The 22,127-nt window shown below is 42.3% G+C and overlaps 1 protein-coding gene across 11 annotated transcripts in view; it reads right to left on the bottom strand.

Annotated features, from left to right (window-relative positions):
* LOC120940381 (amphiphysin-like) overlaps positions 1-22,127 on the bottom strand; it is a 288,182-nt gene that overhangs the window by 21,863 nt on the left and 244,192 nt on the right. For 4 of the 11 annotated variants that reach the window (XM_040353191.1, XM_040353198.1, XM_040353200.1 and 1 more), the window contains 5 exons: positions 15,189-15,245; positions 12,661-12,717; positions 10,896-10,952; positions 9,005-9,061; positions 4,762-4,818 (listed from right to left, as the gene is read on the bottom strand). In XM_040353191.1, the coding sequence (XP_040209125.1) occupies positions 4,762-4,818; positions 9,005-9,061; positions 10,896-10,952; positions 12,661-12,717; positions 15,189-15,245 (285 nt within the window). The remainder of the gene's footprint in view (positions 1-4,761; positions 4,819-9,004; positions 9,062-10,895; positions 10,953-12,660; positions 12,718-15,188; positions 15,246-22,127) is intronic. The other 7 variants (XM_040353193.1, XM_040353201.1, XM_040353199.1 and 4 more) reach the window with 5 other exon arrangements.

The raw sequence follows: 22,127 nt of genomic DNA, 5'->3' as shown, positions 1-22,127 counted from the left end.
GTTCCTCATATCCTGAGAGGTCTCTAAGTGGACTTCCTTTTGGGTTCAAAGCTCTAGTGGCTGTTTTTAATTGGTTTTGTCTCATTGGATCGAGTTCCTCTCTTATTACCTCATTTCTTTCCTCATTTCTGAACCTTGGGTTCTCTCCCTCAAAATGTATTACTCTGCTCCAGCCTGCTCTTTTTACCGTCTTAAAATGTGGATCTATGATCCCAATTTGAAATTTTGGGTTACCTATGACCGGAGTGAGTGGACTTGGAGAAGTCGAGAGTTTTGTTTTCCTGAATAATTTTTTCACAACGCTCAGGGTCGCCCCTATGGTTGGGTGTTTCTTAACTACCCCTGGTATATCTACTTCTTGTATCCATGCCAATCCCTCCAAAGGGATATTCGTAATTTTCTGCTCTATAAGTAACCAAGGTTTATGCTTCTCCTGCATGCACCATTCGATCACTCTTGACATATGTGTTGCTTCATAGTAACCTACTGGGTCTGGGAACCCCACTCCCCCTTTCTCCTTGGGTAAGGTTAGTATTTCCCTTCGGGTTCTCGCTGCTTTCCCTGACCATATAAACTTCGCGAACCTAGATCTTATATCCCTTAGAAAACTCGGCGGGATCTTTACCGGTAGGGTTTGGAATAAATAGAGCAATCTTGGTAACACGTTCATTTTTAAGATGCTGATTTTCCCAAACCAGGAATACGTCTCTTTTTCCCATCTGATGAAATCAGATTTCATTTGCCTTACCAACGGTATAAAATTCAATTCGAGAATTCTGTTTAAATTTTTGGGAATTTTTGTCCCTAGGTAGAGTATGTGAGAGTCCGACCATTTAAAGGAAAAATTTGTTGTCAAGAGATCTTTTATTTGTTTATTTATTTCTAACCCCATTGCCTCTGACTTACTATAATTTACTTTAAAGTTAGAGAGGTCACCATATGCCCTTATCTCTCTCATCAAGGGGGGTAATGATAATTCGGGAGCCGCTATTGAGAACAATAGATCATCCGCAAAAGCAGCTACTTTATGTTCCGTTCCTTTGATCTGAAATCCTCTTATATCTGCATTTAATCGAATTGTCCTCAATAGCGGCTCCAGTGTTAGGATAAAAATAATCGGGGAGAGTGGGCATCCTTGCCTGGTACCATTCCCAATTGGGAATGGGTCCGATAGTACCTCATTCACCTTCACCCTTGCCGACGGACATGAGTAAAGGCTAGCGATCCACTTCTGCATGCCCACTCCTAGCCCTATATGTTCTAATGTAGCCTTCAAAAAGCCCCAGTCTACCCGATCGAAAGCTTTTTCCGCGTCGGTCGAAATAAGTGCTAGTGGTTTATGGTGTACTTGGGCCAAGTAAATGGTGTTTAGCACCCTTTGTGTGTTCTCCCTACCTTCTCTTCCCGGTACAAAACCTACTTGGTCTGGGTGTATGAGTGATGGGATATTAGTTGCCAGTTTATTTGCAATTATCTTTGAGAATATTTTTAAGTCTATATTTAGCAACGATATTGGTCGATAGCTCGCGCAGACTGTAGGATCTTTCCCTTCCTTGGGGATGACGGCAATGTGAGCTCCTAATGTTTCTCTTCTCATCTGATGTCCTTCTTTCAGTGAGTTAAAGGCCTCTAGGAATTTTGGTATTAATTTGTCTTGAAAAGTTTTATAATATGCTAACGTATAACCATCTGGCCCTGGTGATTTACCTGGTTTCATCTCCCTTATTACCTCTTGACATTCCTTTACTGTGATCGGACACTCCATACTCAATGAGAGCCATCTTAAAGTGGTTGCAAACCCATATAGACCACTTTAACCACGGGTAAGATTAGATTAAGGCTTACCTGTAGGTGCACACGGTTTAGGAGATATTTGCTGAAAAGGCATGCGCCGCAGACAATGGCGCAGGTGCACTGAGTGTGCCATTAGTGGGGGCGATCGTGTTGTCACTGGCAGCTCCCGTGCGCATACCTGGAAGTAACTCGGGTGTCAATGGCGGCGATGGCGACGGAGGTGAGGGACGAGAGTCACTTAGGGGGCTTTGATCTCAGGTAAGTAATTCATAAGTAATTCATAATGAGCTAGTGCATACTAGCTCATTAAGCCTTTCTTTTGAAGTTTTTTTTTTTTTTTAAAGATGTGCTTCAGAGGGTTTACTTCCTCTCCACTACTGAAGTCGCTCCGACTTCAGAAAATTTTACTGTACTACTTCAAGGCGACTTCTACCCATTGATTTCAATTGAAATTGCCTCCAAAGTCGGATCAGTGTCTTAACTGAAGCAACTTTACAGGAAGAGAAATTCGTTTTCTTGAGGCAAACCCCTCCCTACCACAGGGCTGATTATTGTTTGATTGGCCACTGGCAAAGTTGCCTGTTGTGGAGGTGACTTGAAGTTGCCTCGCAAAGTTGTGCCGACGTTTATGCCGCTGTAGTGTGAACCGACACTTACAGACAATGTTTTAAAAAAATTCCTCCTGGAGAATAACAGACACTACACGAGGACTAATCTGCTATAGACCCTGGATTCTATGTACCAGCTAGGGTGTCACATTACCAGTGTAATATGTGCTTTTGTGTTAGTGCTTTTGTAAATATGTGATGTATGTTTGTTTATTACTATATCTGGATATATGAACTTTTAGCCTTTGTATTAATAAAATATCACAATATGTTTTAAACTACTTTCTATTAAGTCTATGGGAGATACAGCAATAGCCCACTTTCTCTGTTGACTATTGGGGTTGGTCTCGTATTTTTCTTCATTAACATACTAGGGTGATGATATTCTTCCATTTTTTGCTCATTTAATTTTTTACTTTAAAGGCTTTTAGTTCTTAAGGGTCCTTTCACACTAGCGGACCGTTCGTCCGCTCATTACAAGTCCGTTAACGGACTTGTAATGAAGCCCTATGGGGAAGCGTCCGTTAGCGGATGGAGCATCCACTAGCGTCCACGTCAGTCGGGATCCGCTTTTCCGAACGGAAGAAACCCTATTTTTCTTCCGTTCGGCGGAGCGGAACTGATGCAGACGGACAGACGGTCCGTCTGCATCAGGTTCCCCATAGGGCAGAGCGGAGCAGAGACAGGACGGTCCCTGCACTGTGTGCGGGGACCGCCCTATCCGCCGACAGCTGAGCGGGGACCCCCGCTGAGCTGACGGAGACACACGGAGAAGACCCGGAAACGGTCCACTCCGTGTGAAAGAGCCCTAAGGCTCTTTCACACGTCCGTACCGTTTGTCCGTTTTTTGGACGTCCGTTAACGGACCGCAATGCTTCCCTATGGGTTAACGTCCGTTAGCATCCGTCTGCGTTAAGTTCCGTTTTTTTGGACGGAAGAAAACCCTATTTTTCTTCCGTCAAAAAAACGGAACGGACGAAAAACGGACGTTAGCGGATGATCCGTTTACCATCCGATCCGCTAACATCCATTTTTCATCAAAATATGTAAAAAGCCCCCCAAAAAAACAAAAAAAAAACGGATGAAAAAACGGATGGAAAAACTGATGAAAAACTGACAGAAAACGGACGAAAAACTGATGGAAAAACGGATCAACTGATGAAAAAAAAACTGATCTAAAAAACTGAGCCGACGTGTGAAAGAGCCCTTAGTTGCTACCTGAACAAATGTCCACATTGCAAGATTTCACCTCGGTACCTGTTCTGGCAATAACCCAAAATGTTGAACTTCCCTTATTTTCATTCTCAGTGACAATAATCATACTGTATGTCTACGATCTGTTATTTCATTTTTTTTGTTCATATATAGTTTATGATTCGGTACCATCACCCGAGTTCTTGCCTGCTTATTTCCATCTTTGCAATTGTGACATTTAAGTTTCCCATTTTTGTTTTCCCCAAAATCCAGTCTCAAGTAATGAAGTATATGGTTATGTCAATATGGAACTTATATCTTTTACCTTACCTGATGTTTGTGTTTTTGTGGCCAATAAACAAATTCAGACACACAAGGTAGTAGTACTAAAGCCTTACCTGAACTTGATTTTTTTTTCTCCCTACAGTCAAGGAGGGGGAGCATACATATATACAGATTAAAAATACACTCATCCCCTGTTTTATGTGTATTTTCGACTATACCTTAAGCCTATTACACACGGGGTGGCAGGTGTCAGGTGGCATCAATGGGTGTCGGGTGGCATCAAACAGGTCAATAGAAACCCTGCTGACATTCAGCCATGTGTACTGGAGTCAGTCCGACAGAAGCCGGCCATTTGGCCGAAAAAGGTCTGCCAATCGGCTCCCAATCAGTATTCTCAGCCATTGGCTTGAGTGTTCTGGCGGGGGAGGGGGGGGGGGGAGTGCCAGAACACAATAGAACAGCAGGGGAGATCACTGTACTAAAGTTGGAATGTTAGTACAGCGGCTCCTCCTGAGCTGTTATATTTTTTATTCAGCCCTACTGGGTTGAAGGAAAAACAATTACTAGTGTGTGCGAAGTTTAACTGAATGATTCTGTACCAACATTGATCTAGGGAGTTCCTTGTGCAGAGTTTAGTTTGTCTACTTGTGTCAAGTCCAATTGAGTGTACTTACTGCCCGCTTCATATTCTACATACTTTCTTTACATTATACATACTAAGGATATTATTTATTTTCTCCTTTTATTTATTGAACCAGACTAACTATATAACTTTTTCAAGGATTGCACCTGAGTAACATTTTGTATGTTAATGATATACAGTACAGTAAGCACCATATGTTTTTCTAAAAATATATTTTAAATATAACAAAAGACTTACCATCACTTCACGAGTTGGTTCAGTCTGTACGTCAAATACAGATGTGGAAGCATCAGGCTAAAAATGTAAAGTATGTGAGTAATAAAAAACCTAGGTGGTTCAATGTAATAAAATTGCAATATATCTCATAATAGAGATAGAAAAAAACCCGAAGGTTGACGCTGCGCTAAATTAAATATTGAAATACAAATGTAAACAGCTGCTTGCACTAAAATTGTGTACAACAACTTGGTAACCATAAAAAAGAAAAAACTGTGCAGCGCTAGTGGGTGATATTGTGCTTCATATAAATTAATAATTGAACATGAAAATCATTCTGGAATAGGCTGAAATTAGCCAGAATAATGAAGAAATAAAAATTAAAATTAAAAAATGATGTATAAAAGAAAAAAAGTCTTTAGAAGCCGTGAAGTAAAGTTCATGTGACTTTATCCAATAATTTTTCCTTGTGGGAGAAAGTGGGTTGTGCAAACAGTGTGAAAGCTCTTGATTGATGTGAGATAAGCTGTCACCAATACACCCGTGAAGAAGGATATGATTGCCTGCTTACCAGATGAAAAGACTGTTTTGTATCAGTCTAATAGGGCCTGTGGGAAGTCTGGTCTGCCAGTACCTTAGCCGTCAGGATAATCACAATATAGCTCAGCATACAATCCGAAGAATCTCCTCTGCTGCCTCTTCCAGCAACGTCTCCTCACTACTTCCTCCCGACTCACCTCTCACTTGTGAGCAGAGGAGATTGTATGCTGAGCTATATTGTGATTATCCTGACGGCTAAGGTACTGGGAGACCAGACTTCCCACAGGCCCTATTAGACTGATGCAAAACAGTATTTTCATCTGGTAAGCAGGCAATCATATCCTTCTTCACGGGTGTATTGGTGACAGCTTATCTCACATCAATCAAGAGCTTTCACACTGTTTGCACAACCCACTTTCTCCCACAAGGAAAAATTATTGGATAAAGTCACATGAACTTTACTTCACGGCTTCTAAAGACTTTTTTTCTTTTATACATCATTTTTTAATTTTAATTTTTATTTCTTCATTATTCTGGCTAATTTCAGCCTATTCCAGAATGATTTTCATGTTCAATTATTAATTTATATGAAGCACAATATCACCCACTAGCGCTGCACAGTGTTTTCTTTTATATCTCATAATAGCTGTAGATCATAAAGTTAGGTGGCAGAATTTACAGCAGATTTATAATAAATCTGTATGCATTTGATGCTCCATTTTTTTAATATTTGTTCCTCTAGATGCGATTTGGATAGAAAAATAAATGAACATTTATAATGAGAAGTCAGGTGCCTATTTTCCTTACCATAAAATCTAACTTTGTGAGAATTTTTTTTTTTAAACTACCTTTTGCTTGTAGGTTTGGATTTATGGATTAGTGTAATTCCACACAAACAAACTGGAAAATGGTTAAAAACAGACATCATTTACCTGTTGTTTAACATCATTTAGAGATACATTTATTTTGTATCATCCTACACTTTTTAAATGTATACAATATGTAAATAAGCTGTATGACATAATAGGCTCAACTAATAAGCTATTATGTGCCATAATGGTGGTCAATTTTAACAAGGATAGGATAACAAGGATAGCCAATGAGAAATGAAAATAACAGCCATATCGCTGAATAAGATGTCAAGGAAGGATGTTATATTTGGATCTTCAGTCAGCTGTGCACTTTATTTCGGTCCAAATATACATTGGGACACATTTTTGGTTAATAAAATAGTAATGAATTTTGTTGAAATTCGTTCAATCCTGTATATTATCTAACGAATTCCAAATTTTTGGAACAATTTGAATTTGGATCAGTGGAAAAATGATCGCCCGATTCAAATTCTGTGTGAAGAATAGCTGGTTGTTGGACCCCTTTCACACCCATAGCATTGGCGGTAAAACTCTGCTTTTTTTTTAGCCAGCGCTATGGGTGGATTTGCTGCGCATTTCGGCCACTAGCGGGCGCTTTTAACCCCTGCTAGCGGCTGAGAAAGGGTTAAAACCGCCAGCATTGCAGTGCTGCAGCAGCGTATTGCCAGCAGTATAGCTGCGCTGTCCCATTGATTTCAATGGGCAGGAGCGGTGGACAAGTGTTAACCACACTGCTTCTTCTTCGCTCCAAAGATGCTACAGCAGGATGGCCCAAGCAGTGGTGGCCCTGCTCTCCCCCACAATCACTGCTGCTGTGGACAGGGCAGTAACTGCAGGGATAGATCAGCTCTGGAGAGCAGGCAGGCAGGCTCAATGAGGTGGAACAGCGCATATCAGATCTGGAGAATGAGGTAAAGGGCTCTCAAGCGGCTGCACACCAGGCATCTCAGACCCAGAAATATATAATGGAGAAGCTAGATGACCTGGAAAACAGCTTGTCACGCACCAGGCTAAGGATCTTAGGCCTCCCAGGGACTTACAACTTGGTATCCCTGAGGCCCTGAGAAAATTCCTCCTGTTGTAAGTCCTGTTGAGTGTACTTACTGCCTGCTTCATATTCTAAATACTTTCTTCATGTTATACATACTAAGCATATTTTTTGTTTTCCTTATATTGGTTGAACTAGATGGACTTGTGTCTTTTTTCAACCAAACTAACTTTTTAATTTTGTATGTTAATGATACAGTGGGGATCGAAAGTTTAGGCACCCCAGGAAATTTTTTTTAATAATGTGCATAACGAAGCCAAGGAAAGATGGAAAAATCTCCAAAAGGCATCAAATTACAGATTAGACATTCTTATAATATGTCAAAAAAAGTTAGATTTTATTTCCATCATTTACACTTTCAAAATTACAGAAAACAAAAAAATGGCGCCTGCAAAAGTTTGGGCACCCTGCAGAGTTAATATCTTGTACTGCCCCCTTTGGCAAGTATCACAGCTTGTAAACGCTTTTTGTAGCCAGCCAAGAGTCTTTCAATTCTTGTTTGAGGTATCTTTGCCCATTCTTCCTTACAAAAGTCTTCCAGTTCTTTGAGATTTCTGGGCTGTCTGTCACCCACTGCTCTTTTAAGGTCTAACCATAGATTTTCAATTATGTTGGGGTCAGGAGATTGTGAAGGTCATGTAATCCCCTGTGGATTTTGAGGTGTGTTTAGGATCATTATCCATTTGTAGAAGCCATCCTCTATTTAACCTCAGCTTTTTCACAGATGGCATCAAGTTACCATCCAAAATTTGCTGAAATTTTATTGAATCCATGTTTCCTTCTACTTGTGAAATGTTCTCTGTGCCACTGGCTGCAATACAACCCAAAGCATGATTGATCCACCCCCATGCTTAACAGTTGGACAGAGGTTCTTTTCATTAAATTCTGTGCCCTTTCGTCTCCAAACGTACCTTTGCTCATTCCAGCCAAAAAGTTATATTTTAACCTCATCGGTCCACAGAACTTGTTTCCAAAATGCATCAGGTTTGTCTATATGTTCATTTGCAAAGTTCAAACACTGATTTTTGTGGTGAGGACGTAGAAGAGGTTTTCTTATGATGACTCTTCCATGAAGACCATATTTGTACAAGTATCACTTTATAGTGGAACAGTGTACCACAACTCCAGTGTCTGCCAGATCTTTCTGGAGGGATCATGCAGTCAAACATGGGTTTTGAATTGCTTTTCTCACAATCCTGCGAGCTGTTCTGTCTGATATTTTTCTTGGTCTTTCAGATCTTGCTTTAACTTCCACTGTTCCTGATGACTGCCATTTCTTAATTACATTCCGAACAGAGGATATTGACATCTGAAAATGCTTTGCTATCTTCTTATAGCCTTCTCCAGCTTTGTGAGCATCAACTATTTTCAGTTTCAGTTTTCTAGACAACTGCTTAGAAGAACCCATGGTGCTGATTGTTGGGGCAAGGTCAGATGAGTCTGGGCATTTAAAACCTTTGAGATTGACATCACCTGGTCTTTCCAGACAATGATTGAGAGCAATCCATGACACTGGCAGGTCTCAGCTTTGCAAAGGGGGCAGTGCATGCTATAAATTCATTTTTTGTTTTCTGTAATTTTGAAAGTGTAAATGATGGAAATAAAATCTAACTTTTTTTTTACATATTATAAGAATGTCTAATCTGTAAATTGATGCCTTTTGGAGATTTTTTCCATCTTTCCTTGGCTTCGTTATGCACATTAATACAAATTTTTACCTGGGGTGCCCAAACTTTCGATCCCCACTGTATAAGAACCATATGTTTTATTAAATAGTTTTTTTTATATATAACAAAAGACTTACCATCACTTCATGAGTTGGTTCAGTCTGTACGTCGAAGACAGATGTGGAAACATCAGGCTAAAAATGTAAAGTATGTGATTTATAAAAAACCTAGGTGGTTCAATTTAATAAAATTGCAATATATCTGATAATAGCAGTAGATTATACCAGGCCCTTTTTTTTAAACGGTGTAGGGTTCCCCTCATCATAATCCATACAGTACCAGGCCCTTATCTGAGCATGAAACTCAGCAGGCCAGGAGAGGGCTTGTCCCCATGTTGAGGGGGGCAAGTGCCTTTTAGCCACAACCCTGGCCAGTGGTTGTGGGGTCTGTGGTCAGGGGACTTGTCAGAATCTAAAAGCCCTCTTTTACAAGCGGGCCCCTAGATCCCAGCCCCCACCATGTGAATGAGTAGGGCTTACTTATTTACCAAAAAAAGTGTAAAAAGTAAATAAAAACACAATACAAGTTTTTGACAATTTCTTTATTAAAAAAATCTAAATAAATGTCCCCTGGTGTAGATCCATCAATAATCACGACGCCCGCCACTACCGCCGACCCCAAAAAAATCCCCTCCAATCCTGACGAAGGCTCATGTCGTCTGCCAGCTCCGCCATCTGACAGTTCTTAAATAGCTAACGGGTGGGGTCACCCAATTTTGTCATTGGATGACCCCGCCCCCTCGAGACATCATCTACTGGAGCATGCTGGGTCGATGACATCACCCGGGTAATGGGGCACTCAGTGACATTGCCGGGTGGTCCCATTCCTTAGCTTTTCCAGAGCTGTCAGATGGCAGGAGCTTTTGTCTTTGTGTTTTTATTTACTTTTGACACTTTTTGGTAAATGAGTAAGGGTTCAATGTAACCCCTACTCATTCACATTGGGTGGAGGGCTGGGATCTGAAAAACCCCTTGTTAAAGAGGGCTTCCAAACTCCCATAAGCCCCCTGCCCACAGACCCCCACAATCACAGGCCAGGGTTGTGGGGAAGAAGCCCTTGTTCCCATCAACATGGGGACAGGGTGCTTTAGGGGGCCTGCCAGGGTGTATGCTCAGATAAGGGACTGGTAGAGATTGGGGGGACCGCCACACCTGTTTTTTTTATCAGCATTTGTTTCATTTACATTCTGATGTCAGCGAGGAATCCTGCTGACAGCAGATAAGTCATGGTTGTTTAGGATGCCAGCGACCTCCCACTTCTTAACACACGTCGCAAAGCCCAATCCAACTTTTGGCCCCCAGCTAGCCAAGATGGCTGACGTTTCCTCCATGAACCCTGCCTCATACGCAGCCCACACTGTTCAACGCCACCATGGAGGAACAGTACACCATGGAGAAACAGTACAGCAGGATGGCCCAAGCAGTGGCAGCCCTGCTCTCCCCTATGATTACTGCTGCTATGGACAAGGGCAGTGACTGCAGGGATAGATCAGCACTGGAGGGAGCTCAGAGAGCAGGCAGGCTTAATGAAGTGGAACAACGCATATCAGATCTGGAGTAGGCAAAGGGCTCTCAAGTGGCTGCACACCAGGCATCTCAGACCCAGAAATATATAATAGGGAAGCTAGATGACCAGGAAAACAGTTTGCGACACAACAGCCTAAGGATCATAGGCCTCCCAGGGGCCTACAACTTGGGATTGCTAACAGAGTTATGTTCCACTCGTATCCCTGATGTCCTGAGAAAATTCCTCCTGTTGTAAGTCCCATTGAGTGTACTTACTGCCTGCTTCATATTCTACATACTTTCTTCATATTATACATACTAAGGATATCTGTTGTTTTTTCCTTTTATTGGTTAAACTAGGTGGACTTGGGTCTTTTTTTAAACAAGACTAACGATGTAAATATTTAACTTTTTCAAGTAACATTATGCATGTTAATTTTTTTTTATATAACAAAAGGCTTACCATCACTTCATGAGTTGGTTCAGTCTGTACGTCGAAGACAGATGTGGAAACGTCAGGCTAAAAATGTAAAGTATGTGAGTAATAAAAAACGTAGGTGGTTCAATGTAATAAAATTGCAATATATCTGATAATAGCAGTAGATTATACCAGGCCCTTTTTTTTAAACGGTGTAGGGTTCCCCTCATCATGATCCATACAGTACCAGACCCTTATCCGAGCATGAAACTCAGCAGGCCAGGAGAGGGGGGGCTTGACCTCCCAAAGCACCTTGTCTACATGTTGAGGGGGGAAAGGGCCTTTTAGCCACAACCCTGGCCAGTGGTTGTGGGGGTCTGTGGTCAGGGGACTTGTCAAAATCTGAAAGCTCTCTTTTACAAGCGGGCCCCTAGATCCCAGCCCCCACCATGTTAATGAGTAGGGCTTACTCATTTACCAATAAAAGTGTAAAAAGTAAATAAAAGCACAATACAAGTTTTTGACAATTCCTTTTTTTAAAAATCTAAATAAATGTCCCCTGGTGTAGATCCATCAATAATCATGACGCCCGCCACTACCACCGACCCCAAAAAAATCCCCTACAATCCTGACGAAGGCTCATGTCGTGTGCTAGCTCCACTATCTGACAGTTCGTAAATAGCTAATGGGTGGGGTCACCCAATTTTGTCATTGGATGACCCCGCCCCCTTGAGACGTCATCTACTGGAGCATGCTGGGTCGATGACATCACCTGGGTAATGGGGCACTCAGTAAAATTGCCGGTTGGCCCCATTTCTTAGCTTTTCAAGAGCTGTCAGATGGCGGGAGATTTTGTCTTTGTGTTTTTATTTACTTTTGACACTTTTTGGTGAATGAGTAAGGGTTCAATGTAACCCCTACTCATTCACATTGGGTGGAGGGCTGGGATCTGAGAAACCCCTTGTTAAAGAGGGCTTCCAAACTCCCATAAGCCCCCTGCCCACAGACCCCCACAATCACAGGCCAGGGTTGTGGGGAAGAAGCCCTTGTTCCCATCAACATGGGGACGGGGTGCTTTAGGGGGCCTGCCAGGGTGTATGCTCAGATAAGGGACTGGTAGGGATTGGGGGGACAGCCACACACGTCGCAAAGCCCAATCCAACGTTCGGCCCCCAGCTAGCCAAGATGGCTGACGTTTCCTCCATGAACCCTGCCTCATACATAGCCCACACTGTTCAACGCCACCACGGAGGAACAGTAAACCACGGAGGAACAGTACAGCAGGATCGCCTAAGCAGTGACAGCCCTGCTCTCCCCTATGATCACTGCTGCTGTGGACAGGGCAGTGCCTGCAGGGATGGATCATCACTGGAGGGAGCTCAGAGAGCAGGCAGGCCTAATGAAGTGGAACAACGCATATCAGATCTGGAGTAGGAGGCAAAGGGCTCTCAAGTGGCTGCACACCAGGCATCTCAGACCCAGAAATATATAATAGAGAAGCTAGATGACCTGGAAAACAATTTGCGACACAACAACCTAAGGATCATAGGCCTCCCAGGGGCCTACAACTTGGGATCGCTAACAGAGTTATGTTCCACTCGTATCACTGATGTCCTGAGAAAATTCCTCCTGTTGTAAGTCCCATTGAGTGTACTTACTGCCTGCTTCATATTCTACATACTTTCTTCATATTATACATACTAAGGATATCTGTTTTTGTTTTCCTTTTATTGGTTGAACTAGGTGGACTTGTGTCTTTTTTTAAACAAGACTAACGAGGTAATTTTTTTTAATATAACAAAAGGCTTACCATCACTTCACGAGTTGGTTCAGTCTGTACGTCAAAGACAGATGTGGAAGTATCAGGCTGAAAATGTAAAGTATGTGAGTAATAAAAAACCTAGGTGTTTCAATGTAAAAAAATGCAATTGATCTGATAATAGCAGTAAATTATACCAGGCCTTTTTTTTAAACGGTGTGGGGTTCCCCTCATGATCCATACAGTACCAGACCCTTATCCGAACATGCAACTCTGCAGGCCAGGAGAGGGGGGGTTCGTCCCCCCAAAGCACCTTGTCCCCATGTTGATAGGAGCAAGGGCCTGTTAGCCACAACCTTGGCCAGTGGTTGTGGGGGTCTGTGAGCAGGGGGCTTATCAAAACCTGAAAGCCCTCTTTTACAAGGGGACCCCTAGATCCCAGCCTGAACAGGCAGGGAAGACAAAGCTGCCTCATATCTACAAACATACTTCCACATCCCCAGGATCTATCCCCCATGGAAACCAATCAATGCCCTAAAGGTCCCAGGGATTAGCGTAGCCCCCATAGGGATCCAACAAAAAGGTTTCGCTACTCAAACACCTCAGGATTCCAAAAACACTGCTGAAAAGGGGCTTTACTAAGACCTTCTCCTGGCCTTTCAGAATCTTAATGCTTAACACCTCTGTTTGACTGTTCAGGCTAACTGTTACTGTTATTTAAATGTTGTTGTTCTAAAGCCCTCTGTTACAGCCTTCCCCACTCTCCCCCACCTCCATCCCTGACCACTGACCTAGTAAATATTCCACAGGTCCATTGTCTGACAACAAGCACGTCACTTTAACATAATCTCAAACCCTTTTGACACAATGAAAATCATTTCATGGAATGTCAAAGGGCTCCGACACCCCCACAAACGCATAGCAAAAATCCGGCACTTAAAGAGATTGAAAACAGACATTGCACCTCTCCAGGAGACTCATCTCCCATTGGCTGACTTCTGGCGTATGCGCAAGTTCTGGGTAGGCCAAACTCTTGGTTCAGACACTGTAAAAGGCAAAGCGGGTGTCCTTATCCTCATACACAAAAACCTCCTTTGTGACATTGTGTCCTTACGATGAGGAAGGGCGTCTTTTGACTATTCACCTTCCTATCTCTAAGACAGACCTTATAGTGACTAATGTCTATGCCCCCAATTCCTCTACAAAATACCTTTTCTGGGTAGTCACCGCACACCAAGCTCCCTACATGCAGTTTCCCCTCCTAATAGGAGGCATTTCAACACTGTAATAGACAATCAGAAAGATAAATGTAGGGAAAAATCTATTCTTCAACCACATCCTCAAACCACAGAAACTTTACTATCCTCCTTTACAGCAGCCCCCCAGCTTAGTGATCCATAGCATTTAGCTCATCCAGAAGGCAGGGCTTTTTACTCTCCTCCCCACATCCTCATTTTTTTTTTCACATATAGTTTATGATTCAGTACCATCACCTGAGTTCTTGCCTGTTTATTTCCATATTTTCAATTGTGACATCTAAGTTTCCTATTTTTGTTTTCCCCAAAATCCAGTTTCAAGTACTGAAGCATATGTTCATGTCAATATGGAACTTTTTACTTTTACCTTACCTGATGTTTGTGTTTTTGTGGCCAATAAACAAATTCAGACACACAAGATAGTAGGACTAAAGCCTTACCTGAACTTGATTTTTTCTCTGTACGGTTGAGGGGGGAGCATACATATATACAGATTAAAAATACATTCATCCCCTGTTTTATGTGTATTTTGGACTATACCTTAAGCCTAGTACACATGGTCCAGTGGGTGTCGGGTGACATTGGATGGTTCAATAGAAATCTGCCGACATTTGGCCGTGTGTACTGGAGTCAGTCCAACAGACCGTCAGAAGCCGGGATTTTGGCCAACTTCTATCAAAGGGGCATGACCGAAAAAGGTCTGCCGATCAGCTCCCAATCAGTGCTCTCAGCCATTGGCTTGAGTGTTCTGGTGGGGGGAAGGGGGGCAGTGTCAGAACACAGTAGAACAGCAGGGGAGATTTCTGTACTAAAGTTGGAATGTTAGTACAGTAGCTTCTCTGAGCAGTCAGTTTTTTTGTTTAGTCCTACTGGGTTGAACAAAAAACAATTACTAGTGTGTGCAAAGTTTAACTGAGTGATTCTGTTCCAACATTGACCTTGTGCAGAGTTTAGTTTTATATACAATATATATATATATATATATATATATATATATATATATATATATATAATATATATATATATATTGCATTGTGTTGGAAAATCCCTCCTGTTGTAAATCCAGTTGAGTGAACTTACTGCCTGCTTCCTGCTTCATATTCTACATACTTTCTTCATATTATACATACTGAAGATATTTGTTTTGTTTTTTTTTCCTTTAATTGGTTGAACTAGATGGACTTCTGTCTTTTTTCAACCAGACTATCTATGTAACTATGTACCGTAATTTTTTTAAGGATTGCCCCTGAGTAACATTTTGCATGTTAATGATATAAGCACCATATATTTTTCTAATTTTTTTTAATATAACAAAAGGCTTACCATCACTTCACGAGTTGGTTCAGTCTGTACGTCGAAGACAGATGTGGAAGCATCAGGCTAAAAATGTAAAGTATATGAGTAATAAAAAACCTAGGTGGTTCAATGCAAAAAAAATGCAATATATCTGATAATAACAGTAGATTATAAAGCAATTTAGGTGGCAGAACTTACAGAAGATTTATAAAAAAAATCTGTATGCATTTGATGCTGACCTTTTATCATATTTGTTCTTCTAGTTGATGAGATTTGGATAGAATAATAAACCAACATTTATAATGAGAATTCAGGTGCCTATTTGTCCTTACCATAAAATCTAACGTTGTGAGAAAAAAACTATTAAACTACCCTTTTCTTATAGGTTTGGATTTATGGATTAGTGTAATTCCACACAAACAAACCGGAAAATGGTTAAAAACAGCAATAATTTAGCTATTGTTAAACATTATTTAGAGATAAAAGTATTTTTATCATCCTACACTTTTAAATGTATACAGTATGTAAATAAGCTCTACGACATAATAGGCTCAACTAATAAGCTAGGACAGCCAATGAGAACTGAAAATAACAGTCATATCGCTGAATAAGATGTCATGGAAGGATGTTATATTTGGATCTTTAGTCAGCTGTGCAATTCGTTTTGGTCCAAATATACATTGGGATTGCCATTGTTGGTTAATGAAATAGTAATGCATTTTGTTGAAATTCGTTCAATCTCGTATATTCGTTTTCTAACGGGAACATTACGTGGCAAATTCGAAAACCGCGGGACACTGTTAAACTCTATGGAACACTAACATGAAAAAACAGAAGTGCTCATTTTAAAGGCGTATATGCAAGTTATTGCCATAAAAAGTGTTTGGGGACCTGGGTTCTGCCCCAGGGGACATGTATCAATGCAAACTTTTGTTTATGTTTTTTTAGGAGCAGTGATTTTAATAATGCTTAAAGTGAAACAATAAAAACAAAATATTCCTTTAAATATCGTGCCTGGGGGGTATTCTTAGTATACTTGTAAAGTAGTGCATTTTTCCCGTGTTTAGAACAATACCACAGCAAAATCACATTTCTAAAGGAAAAAAGTCTCTTAAAACTGCTCGCGGCTGTAATGTATTGTCAGATACTGGCAATATAGATGGGTTCCCCCCAGTCCATTACCAGGCTCCTTGGGGAATCCCGCTGACAGTCAGCACATGAGTCATGGTTGTTAAAATCGCCAGCGGCCGCCCACTTCTTAACATACGCTGCGGAGCCTGATCCAACTCTCGGCCCCCAGCTAGCCAAGATGGCCAACGTTTCCTCCATGAACCCTGCCTCACAGGTAGCCCACACTGTTCAACTGACCCCGGCCACCACAGAGGAACAGTACAGCAAGATGGTCCAAGCAGTGGTGGCCCTGCTCTCCCCAACGATCACTGCTGTGGACATGTTGACAGTGCAGTGGCTGCAGGGATATATCAGCTCCGGAGGGAGCGCAGAGAGCAGACAGGCAGGCTCAATGAAGTGGAGCAATGCATATCAGATCTGGAGGAGGAGGCATAGGGCTCCCATGTGGCTGCACACCAGGCATCTGAAACCCAGCAATATATAATGGAGAAGCTAGATGACCTGGAAAACCACTTGCAACGCAACAGCCTAAGGATCATAGGCCTTCCAAAGGCCTACAACTCAGGATCACTAACAGAATTATGTTCCACTCGCATCCCTGAGGCCCTCGGCATTGTCACATCAAAGTCTTTTAGCCACCTAGAAGAAGCTGCCTCGTATCTACAAACATACTTCCACATCCCCCAGGATCTATCCCCCATGGAAACCAATCAATGCCCGAAGGCCCCAGGGATCAGCATAGCCCCCGCAAAGATCCACCAAAAAGGTTTCACTACTCAAACACTCCAGGATCCCCAAAACACTTCTGAAAGGGGGCTTTACTAAGCCAGTCAGTTTAAGCTCCCTCCTTCTCCTGGCCCCCCAAAGGGGATATTCTTTTTACTCTTCTCGCTATTTCAGACCATGCCCCTATTGTGTTGTTTTTTACATGACTTCAGCCCTCCACCCCTCTCCAGGGCTTTCCCCAATTTTTGGCCCGACACTCAGATCTCCAGAAAACTATACATGACCGTCAGTTTCTGAATCAACTAATGCCCCCCACTGCTCTCATCCCAACCTGTTCTGGGATGCAGACATAAAAGAAAGGTCTTCAAAAACTTTCATGAAACCAGCAACTGTTTGCGATTCACCCAAGCACAGCTATCACAAAATAAGACCCCCGTGCACCGCAACTCTTGGTGGAAAGCCAAATCAAACTTTGATACGTGGACAAACGCCCAGGAACACATTTATAAGTCTCACTCTGATTTACAGTAACACAAAAGTCCAGGAAATTGCTAGCGAGGCTGTGCAAGGGTGCCCATGTTCCACCCATATAACCTCACTAAAAGATATTCAAGGAAACACATGTTCCTCCCCAATGATATCAGTACCATCCTTGAACAATATTACACCTCTCTGTACAGCCCAGATTCCACTGATACACATGCCGCACAGGACTTCTTAAAGGAGGTCAACCTTCCTCAAATCGACCCCACTCTCCTCTCTCAACTAAACTTTCCAATCACTCAGATAGAAATCCACAAGATGATCTCCTACCTTGAGAATGGGAAAGCTCCAAGCCCAGATGTATATCTCCCTGATTTCTACAAGCTAACGCCACAAATAGTGGTCCCAACTCTGGTGAAGGTCTTTCAAGCAATTCTCCAATGAGGATATTACATCTCTTTCAGATACCAGCCCATATTAAGCTGATTGCCAAGAAAGAGAAAGACCCTTCAGAACCTAGTTCCTATAGGCTGATCTCCCTCCTCAACATAGACTCTAAAATCTTATCAAAGATCATTGACAACAAGCTGGTCAATATTATGTCCACCCTGATTCACCCAGCTCAGGCAGGCTTCACCCAAGGTAGATCCGCGTCCTCTAATATCCGAAAAGTTCTTACGATTCTCGAACACGCCAGAACAAATATCAGCAAAGACGTAGCCATAATCTCCATTGGCACATAGAAAGCCTATGACAGTGTTAGCTTTCCTTGCTTGTCATTGGTTCTACAACATTTTGGCTTCTCTGGACCCTTCCTTCACCTAATTGCCTCTATGTATGCCTCACCTATAGCTAACATTGTAGCAGCCAGCCTCAACTCAAAAACTCAAATATCAAACTTCACGAAAGGCACCAGGCAAGGGTGTCCTCTCTCCCCAATTTTCTTCAATATAGCCCTATAACCATTATCTCGATATCTTCTATATAACCCCTTCCTACACAGAATGCAAATAGGACAAAAAGAACTCCGCCTAGCTCTGTTTGCGGATGACATCCTCATCTTCACCTCCGATCCAACCTCTGACATGCCTCTATCAATTTCACTAGGTTTAGGGGACACTATGCATCAACTTTGCTAGACGTGAGATCCTTCCTCTATTCCACCATGAAACCCACTCATGGGTCAACTCTTCTATTTTTTTCTGTAGCAAAAAAACACATCTCTTATCTAGGGATAAAAATTGGTAAAACTACTTCATCCCTCTACAATCTCAACTTCACCCTGGTAATATCAAGGATTATAAACAAGCTGGAGACATGGATGGACCTCTCTATCTCGCTCTTCGGGAGATGTCACTTATTTAAAATAGTCAGCTTCACCAGATTATTGTACCCCCTACAAACTATACCTATACTATTATGCCACCAAGACGTTCAAACTTTACAAAGAGCCTTATCCAAATTTCTCTGGCGGAGACGATGCCCCCGCATTTCATTAAATAACTTCCATCTCCCGAAGAGCGAGGGGGGAGCTAACCTTCCCAATCTTAGAGTGTATCATTTATCCTGCCTTTTAAGAATATGTCTAGACTGGATTTTGCAAACCTACAGATATTCTAACTAAGACCTAGAAGCCCAAATGGCAACACCTTACTGGAAACAAAATCTTCTAGATCGAGACACACTGATAGCATTGCGCGAGGTCAGATGGAAACTGAACTTATCGCCATGGGTTTCTCAAAACCTCCTAATCCACAGGAACCCTTCCTTCTCCCCCACTATGTCTCACTTGACCTTAAAGTCCTGGACTCTCTTTAATCTGCCACAATGCAATTTCTTGTTCATCCATCAAGCTGTCCAACATCTTGCCAGCCTATGCCCAAACAAACTCCAATGTATACAACCCTCCATTCTGGAGACCCTTCTGGAACAACAAAGTTTCAACGTTTTACAAACCTTTGAACTCAAGCCTCAGTAAACCCCTACAGGCAACCTCTGTTGCATCTTGGTTCTCTGATCTCAACTCCCCAGAAGCTGAAAAAACTGCATCATAACTGGATACAACTCCACCTGTTCATATGTCACCAACAAATTCTGGTGTGAACAGCAGTTAGAATGCATCTTGACTACATTTCTTTCCTATCCTCAATTCAATAAACACCCAAGCAACAATGCCCTCTGTGTGACCAGGAAAAACCAACATTGCCCCACAGACTCTGGATCTGCCCTCGCATCTCCTCTTTCTGGAACCCAGTTGAGAATTTTGCTTTAACGGTCACCTGTCATATTCCAAATAAAGACATTGTCCCTCTACTCTTTGGATACCTGGAAACCCCCATCTCACATTGACCACCCAACCAACATCCCCTCAGAGCAACAAAGCATGACTGTTAACCTGCTTCATGTCAGCTAGACGTACTATACTCAAAAAGTGGTCCTCCTTGATCCCACCAACAGTTCAGGACATCAAATTAGACCTTACATCTCTGCTGGACAAAGAAGCGCTCGATGCAAGCTTATCCACACGTGGCCTGGCACCCTGATTCGACTTAAATGAACACCATTCTTTGCTATAGCACTACCATCCACAGATCACCCTGGACACCTTCCCCCTCCTTTTACAACCAATGGAGCCCTCCCAGCACCTACAGGACTTTGTTTTCACACTACAGATCACTACACTACACTACAGATCAAACAAACTAATCATAATGTAATGACTCCCCCAGGTCAACTCTACCCCCCCACCCATTATTCCTATTCCCACCCCTGACCTCCAGATTGCTTTACTTTGTTTCTTTGATGCTATATTTGCTTATGTATACCATTTTTCACACTGCTCCATCTACAGTCTCCAAATTAGGAATACCCCTTTGTCTACATAGTTGTCACACTCTCTTTTGACTATTATATCTTTCAATCGGTTACGTTAAGATGCGGGCTCGGGATCTACACTTCCCTCCTAGGAAGGAAGCTTCAAATCCCTCAACCCCAATCAAGGGATTGGACAGATGTCCCTTCATCCTTCATATTATACTAGGCTCTCACAGTTAAAAAAAAAACTTTCTCCTGCAATATTATCTCTGACTCTTTGCCTGCATGCAAATTAAAAGTGTATGTTAACAGGCCTACTCCCTACTCATGGAAAGCCTCAGCAGGTTTATTTTGAATTAAACTTTGTTCGCTTTTATGTTGGAAAACCAATAAAGTATTTAAAAAAAAGATCCATACCAGACCCAAAGGGCATAGTATGGATTGGGGCGACACAATGCTGTTTCCTCCCATACTTTGCATTGCCGACATTCTTTTGTTTAGATTTCAGCCGTCAGTGGGGAAGCCCGCTGACGAGTCATCAGTTGTTAAGGAGTAGCTTCCCAGCCCGGTCCTTAAAAACCAGGGGCTAGATTCAAGTAGCCCGCCGTAAGTTTGTGCGGGCGTAGCGTATGTTATTTACGCTGCGCCGCCGCAACTTACACGGGCAAGTGCAGTATTCACAAAGCACTTGCTCCGTAAGTTGCGGCACCGTAGCGTAAATGGGGCCGGCGTAAGCGTGCCTAATTCAAATGAGTATGAGGGGGGCGTGTTTTATGTAAATGGGTGGTGACCCGACGTGATTGACGTTTTTCCCGAACGGCGCATGCGCCGTCCGTGGAATTTCCGAGTGTGCATTGCTCCAAAGTATGCCGCAAGGACGTCATTGCTTTAGTCGTGATCGTAAATTACGTCCAGCCCTATTCGCGAACGACTTACGCAAACGATGTAAAAAATTCCAAATTCGACACGGGAACGATGTCCATACTTAACATTGCGTATGCCTCATAATAGCAGGAGCAACCTTACGCCGAAAAAGCCTAACGTAAACGGCGTAAAAAAATAGCGCTGGGTGTACGTAAATTTGTGAATCGGCATATCTAGGTAATTTGCATATTCTACGCCGAAAATGATGGAAGCGCCACCTAGCCAGCGTAAATATGCACCCTAAGATACGACGGTGTAAGAGACTTGCGCCAGTCGGATCTTAGGCTAATGTCGGCGTATCTTGCTTTCTGAATACAGAAAGAAGATACGTTGGCGCAGCTTTGAATTTACGCGGCGTATCTATAGATACGCCGGCGTAAATAAATGCTGAATCTAGCCCCAGCTATTTTTCACACAGAATTCAAAATTTGGAATTCGTTAGAAAATTAATAAACAAAACAAAATTAAATGAAAATTAAACTAAACAAATTCGGAAATGAATCAACGAAAACAAGTGAGTAACATAACAAATCTATCTGAAACTAAACAAAACAGTTTTTTCAGTCCTGCACACGTCTAGCTGTAGATAAAAACAGCAGCTACAAGCTTAAATGGATATCCATGATGAAGATGGGGGGGTTAGGCAACAAAAAATACTGTAACACCTATCAGCAGGTATTTTTTCCGTCTGGAGCACGATGGCACTCTCTACCACCACCTCTGGCACTAACCCTCTGCTCCTCACCAGTCACTATCACTTGTAAACTCTGGCTTTCTGTACCGATTCTGTGTTTACATATGACACAGCGCACCTCAAGTGACAGCACCTTCTCAGGTGGAGCAGCAGCCAGGAGGTTGGGCATGGAGCGCTCTGCAGTAGCTCTGTAC

This window comes from Rana temporaria, chromosome 5, assembly GCF_905171775.1.
Source record: "Rana temporaria chromosome 5, aRanTem1.1, whole genome shotgun sequence".
Classification (NCBI taxonomy): domain Eukaryota; kingdom Metazoa; phylum Chordata; class Amphibia; order Anura; family Ranidae; genus Rana; species Rana temporaria.
The sequence above is the reverse complement of the archived record's forward strand: the minus strand, read 5'-3'. Positions and strand labels throughout refer to the sequence as shown.